The sequence below is a fragment of the Mixophyes fleayi genome, chromosome 12, assembly GCF_038048845.1.
Source record: "Mixophyes fleayi isolate aMixFle1 chromosome 12, aMixFle1.hap1, whole genome shotgun sequence".
NCBI lineage: Eukaryota > Metazoa > Chordata > Amphibia > Anura > Limnodynastidae > Mixophyes > Mixophyes fleayi.
In genome coordinates, this window is record NC_134413.1 from 22,678,735 (window position 1) to 22,685,012 (window position 6,278).

Genomic DNA, 6,278 nt, shown 5'->3' on the forward strand with positions numbered 1-6,278 from the left:
CAGCTGTACCTTTCCTCAAAAATGTCTATAGGCTATTAAAAGAAAAATATCCCCCTGATCTCTGGTGGTATTATAATTCATACCTAATCTCTATTGTGATAAAAATCAGACCCCCTATCTCTGATGGCATTACAATTCATACTCCCCCACCACCACCATAATCTCTGTTGGTGATAAAAATGTGACCCAGATCTCTGGTGGCATTATAATGCAGACCAGCCTCCCACCATAGTCTTTGTTAATGCTAAAGATCACGCCCAGATCTCTGTTGGTGACCCAACTAAATTATTTATTTCTCCTGCGGTCCCTCTCTGTCTTTCGTCCTGCTGTAACTGTCATCTGTTGCACTGTGATTGGTAGCTAGTTTCAGATATTCACCAATCAGTGTGTATGTAGACCTCCCACCACTATAATTGTAAATGGCAGGCCACCAGTCAGCATGCTAGGAGCACTGGGCATTACTAAAGAATATTTTAATATACTCATTGTATTAGACCCAAATATTCTGGCTCCACTGCTTTTACTATTACAGTCTAAACACGAGATCAAAGTTGAGTGGACTGTGTTATCAAAGGGTTGCAAAGAGAACGTGCAACTTATTCTTAATAGAACCTATAAGGGTGTCATAAGCTACTTGTGTAACACAGTTGTATATGTATGTATGTGTGCATATATATTAATCAGTTTCAGCAAAATAAACGTATTCTTCCCAGAAGGTAAACAGAATCCGCTCTCTCTCACAGTAATTATGCCATAACGTACACAGGAAACTGAACTATATTCACTACAGTGTGTTTGCCACTTTTGTTTATATATATATATATATATATATATATATATAATATGTACACCTTTATAGGACCCCCCCCCCCCCCCCCCTCCCGACTTTGGCCTCAGAACAGCCTGAATTTATTGGGACATGGATTCAAAAAGTACTGGAAACATTCATTAGAGATTTTGTTTCATGTTGACATGATAGCATCTTGCAGTTGCTGCAGATTAGATGTGTCAGCTGCACATTCATGCTGCGAGTCTCCCATTACTGCACATCACAAAGGTGCTCTATTGAATTGAGATCTTTTCACTGAACTTATTGTCATGTTTGTGGAACCAGCTTGAGATGAGTGTGCCTTGTGACATGGCACCTTATTCTTCTGGAAGTACCCATTAGTCGATCGCTAGACTGTGGCCATAAACAGATGCACATGATCAGCAACAATACTTAGGTTGTGGAACTTATCTCAGTTGGTATTAAGGGGCCTAATGTGTGCCAAGAAAACATTCCCTACACCTTTACACCATCATCAGCACCCTGCAATGTTGACACAAGCAGGGTGGATTCATGTTGTTTACACCAAATTCTAAACCCTACCACCTGCATGTTGCAACAGAAATTAACCAGGCACACCAGACAACATTTTTTCTGATGTTCAACTGTCCAGTTTTCATGAGCCTATGCCCACTTTAGCTTCAGTTTCCTGTTCTTAACTGACAGGAGTGGAAAACTAATCTGATGTAGCCTATCTACTTCAAGGTGTGTTCAGAGATGCTTTTCTGCTTACCACTGTTATTTGATTTACTGTCACCTTCCTGTCAGCTTGAACCAGTCTGGCCATATTACTCTGATCTCTCACATTAGCAAGGTGTTTACGTCCACAGAAATGTCACTCTCTGGATTTTTTTGTTTTGCGCACCATTCTCTGTAAACTGTCTTGACTGTTGTGCTTGAAAATCCAGAAGATCAGCAGTTTTCGAGATACTCAAACCACCCCGCCTGGCACTAATAATCATTCCACAATCATAGTCACTTAATTAAATTTTTTCCCCCATTCTTGTGTTTGGTCTGAACAACTGAACCTCATGACTCTCTTGGCTCATCCTGGATACAGCTCCACGTACTGTATGGTATTGTGTATTTCATTTGTCCAGACACTAAAATCTGTACCCAGGGTGCTCTGAAGTAGTGTAACCATCATGGGTCTAACTCAGAATACTGCCTAACCCTGCCTAGTACTGACTGGACTTATGTAGAGATTTGTCACTCGCTTTGAAGGTTTTCAAATTGATAGCACTACAGGCTCTGCAGGTAAATGCACATTTTTTCATATAGAATGGAATACTTTTGTACAAGGAAAGTTACCCTATAGTGTCCAGACCTCCGGAGGTGATACATATTATATGATCACCCCTGAAATGGCCCAGGAATACAGTCTGCTCAATACAGATTCAATTCCCTCTCCTGTAGCTGCTATTGAGCCTGAAATTCATAAAGCTCAAAAACATGGAAGCGAAGTGCCCTAAACCTACCCAACAGTTTATTGGAATTAGTTACCATAAAACAATCTAAACCTACCAGAGGAGATGACCCCCAATGCGGTTATTCACAGTTTAAAGACGAATAAATAAATGTCATGATGTGCTCTGTTGATTACCAGAGATGCTACAACTACAAAAACAAGTGCTTACTTTAGCCACAATATTTAATAAATTAGACTAGTCCCAGAATTTGGATATTATAGCACAGGAACAATAGCTAAACCTCTAGAGAAATACATAGAACCATGCCTATTATTGCTGAATCTGAACAGAAAAACATAAAACCAATGGATGAGAAAGAACTCTTTAAAAACAGGATGTTAGTCCTGGTAAGCCAAATATTTCCTAAGTAAATACTGTAGGTCTGAAGTCATAACTGGATTATGGCTACTACAAAAAGTGCAACATTGCTGAAAACTTAAGGAAAGTGTCTGAACTGCTGTTAGCAGAAAATAAAGATAAGCAGGGAACTTGGTAAGCTCTTATGAGCAGTGCCGTTTCTACCATTTGTCTCACATCTGCACCAACTTTGTCAACCTTGTTTGTTCTCTGCCGAGTTTTGGGGCCTACTACAAATAAACAACGCTACTGATAATGATAAAGTAGCTCTTAAACGTCAGTCATGTAGCAGGTTAAGTGTAATTCTCTGAGAGAATCCAACAATAAAATGAGGCACAAAAGAAAGATCAGAGTGACAACCTTCAGTAAATTCCCAGTAAACCTGGTATAGCCAAGTTGGTGATCAATTAAGACCTACCTGAAGATATGGAGGGACGATTTAGCGATCTCTCATTTGACTCATACGTATAGAAGAGATGCACAACCAGACTATGCTTAATACAGGAGCCAAGATAACCATCTTAATACAGAGACTTTTACGGATATTTCTTGAAACACCTGTATTTGGAAAAAATTGAGAAGCTACTAATATGGAGCCAAAATGAATCCACATTCCACTATGGTATTTATGTATCCAACAGATTAGAATTTCCTTCCACTTTGCAGGTTTCACAAAACATTTCAGACCTTTTGCAGTAATTTGTCCTAGATCAAAAGAAGATATGTTTGACGAATGTTGTCTCCAGTGTTGACTAGAAGTGATGGGGTGAAAGCTGCCTTGTATCCCATGCTGCAGTTTTGCACACTATAAAAGTAGAACAAAGATAACTTTGGCCACATGTGGTACCTTAAGAGCTCTGATATGGTAAATCAAAGAGCTGAAAGCAGCTGGCATTTTTTGAGAGTCAAAAAGTCCATGTTTCCCTCATTGTGGTTGGGTTGGAAGAATGACCGGTCCATATGCATGCATATAGAATACTACACCTTGAATCAGAGAACAATTCCAGACCAATAAACTACTCCTAGTTAGCACCCTTTTGGAAATTACCTCAATTATTTTAGGTTGTTGTTCTCTGACTTAAATTTGATATGAGAGAGGCTAAGGTTTGGAGAAATCAGTTTGTGCTACATATTGCTTAGATATCGCACATGCACCCCCTACCTTTACATTTTACTTGTGTATACAAAATTGTTTTGGTTGGCCCCTCTGACCCCCCTCCCCCCCTCACAGCCTAACCTGCAATAACTTTAGTTTGTTGTTCTGTAGTTGTATTTAAGTGTATTGCTGGCACATTATATTATATACACATAAAGCAAAGTAAATAGAAAATGTAAAGTTGTGACAATTTAAATAACGGTAGCTACCCCCCCCCCCCCCAAACCCACTTACTGCGATGAGCTATTACTGTAAGAATAAAGGGCATTATTTTAAACTACTGTCTGTTTACATTTTTAGCAAAGTAGCTTTTCTGGTGTGGATCTGAATACAGCATCACCTGTGAAAGACATTGGTTAGTATCCTTATATTTATAGGAAATGTGATGGTGCAATGTACTCATGAAACGAACAATTTCTGCATTATTTTAACATGTGCATAACAGTCTATAAAAGTATAATGACGATACACCTAATATCTGGAATGTGAGGAGAAAATTTGCTGAGGGTGCATAGCAAAGCCAGAGCATTATCCCTATAGTGCCCAAACTCTTCCACAGGAAATAATTATTCTCTTATCCAACATGTAAAGTCCATCCTCCCACCAGTGGCAGATCCCGTGGGGGCGCTGCCTCCGGACGCACACTATGTGCGGGTTTGTGTGCGCAGTCAGAGAATCTTGCTTGGCCGCACTGAGTGGACGGGCAGCATACTCTGGCTGCCTGTTTGGTGACACAGACTTTAACATAGTGTGCGGCCACAGACAGCCCACATCTGTAAAAGTAAAAAAAAAAGGGGGAGGTGACTAAATCACCACAACACAAAAAAAATCTAGGTCCGCTCCTGCCTCCCACCACTTTGGGCCTGCACATGCACAGTGAAGCCCTATTTTGGATGATAGAAGGTGCAGGCTGTGACAGAGCTGTGGGCCCCAGAGCCACTGCACCCCCTGCAACAGTGGTTGCTCTGCCACTGTGCTTCTCTCTCTCTTGTAAATCCTGTTATTTTGCTTTAGATAAAATGAAAACTATCTAATATTACAAAAAGTTTTTTTAGGGAGCACAGAGAGCATACATGGAATGTTCACACACTCAGTGCTCATGAATTATATCTGCCTAGGCAATATCTCCCTTTACTGAACTTCATGAAGACATTTAAAAGGGGAATGTAGAAGAAACTGTACAGCTAATAAATAAATGCAGTATGTTAATTTTAAATGCTTGTTTGATAATGTGTGTTTCATGTGTAAGATACAGTTGCAGAGTCATCAGTGCATTATAATTTCATTTTCAGGAAGTATATTTGGAAAAATGGAAGGAGATAATGAGTTTGCATTTACATTTGCATCAAAGCATTCGCAAGCTTCCGATGATGAAAGAGATGACTTTGGCTTTATGTTACCATTTGGAGAAGACCTAAAAACACCAAAGGACTTTGCTTTCAAGGAGTCTGAACCTTCACAAAGTAAAATGAAGTTCACATTCTTTTAAACTCATCTTTCTTCTCCAGTTTGTTGTCTAACAGTTGATATATTGATTTATGAGTCACTTCCCATACAATTATTCAGACCGATCAGTTTTCTTTATTGGTTCATTTTCAATATGTGATCAGTAGTTAACGTTGGCTCCATTTGACACTAGTTACTGAAGCTTTACAAATACATTTTTTTCTGAATGGGAAATCATCATTCCATTTTGCATTCCACTGTTTGTGTCTCACATAAGTAATGCATTTAATAAATATTCCTTGGTTAATTATGAGCCAATGATATACAATATTTTCAGGGGCAAACACAGATTTACTAGAGTGGAATTTCCTATTCTGTTAAGCTAGTATCCATTAAAAAAAATGCTTTATTCTTTGTAAAAAGCATTTCTTAATGAAATTATTATTTTTTATATAATTGTTAACTATTTTGTAAACAAACACAATGGAGGTAGAGAGAAACAAACATGACAGAAGGAGTATGAGAGAGGTGCATACACAAAATAGGAGAAAGAAACACTAAGGGAAAACAGAGTTGGTACAGACACGAGAACAAGGGCAAGAAACATATATGAGACACACAAACATGGGGGGGGGGTCAGCCATGAGCTGGGGAAAAAGTTAAGGACTCCCTTGAGTAAATGTGGAGGTGGGATTGTTGTTTAAACTAACTGGCTGCGTGCTGCTTTCTTTGTGGCAGTGCTGGTACTGAGGAAGAAATGTCCCTTTTAGGAGCTGGAGCCACCACAGCAGCAGTAATAGGCTGCATGGCTCCCCTGCCTTATTCTGGCAGCCCCATGACAACACTAGAGCTGCCGGATTACAGAAAAACCTCCAGAGGTGTCAATTTCAAGACCCACTAGACCAGGCTTGGCTAACCTATGGTACTCCAGGTGTTGTGAAACTACAAGCCCCAGAATGCTTTGCTAATATACAGCAGCATATTGCTGTAAGGGTATGCTGGAACTTGTAGTTTCACAACT

At 39.5% G+C, this 6,278-nt stretch overlaps 1 protein-coding gene across 3 annotated transcripts in view; it reads left to right on the plus strand.

The window, feature by feature from the left end:
- Positions 1 to 5,564, plus strand: part of C12H14orf39 (chromosome 12 C14orf39 homolog) — a 59,736-nt gene extending 54,172 nt beyond the window's left edge. For all 3 annotated transcript variants that reach the window (XM_075193331.1, XM_075193332.1, XM_075193330.1), the window contains 2 exons: positions 4,112 to 4,166; positions 5,104 to 5,564. In XM_075193331.1, coding sequence (XP_075049432.1) covers positions 4,112 to 4,166; positions 5,104 to 5,300 — 252 coding nt within the window. In that variant the 3' untranslated portion in view covers positions 5,301 to 5,564. The remainder of the gene's footprint in view (positions 1 to 4,111; positions 4,167 to 5,103) is intronic.
- The last annotated feature ends 714 nt before the right edge of the window (positions 5,565 to 6,278 follow it).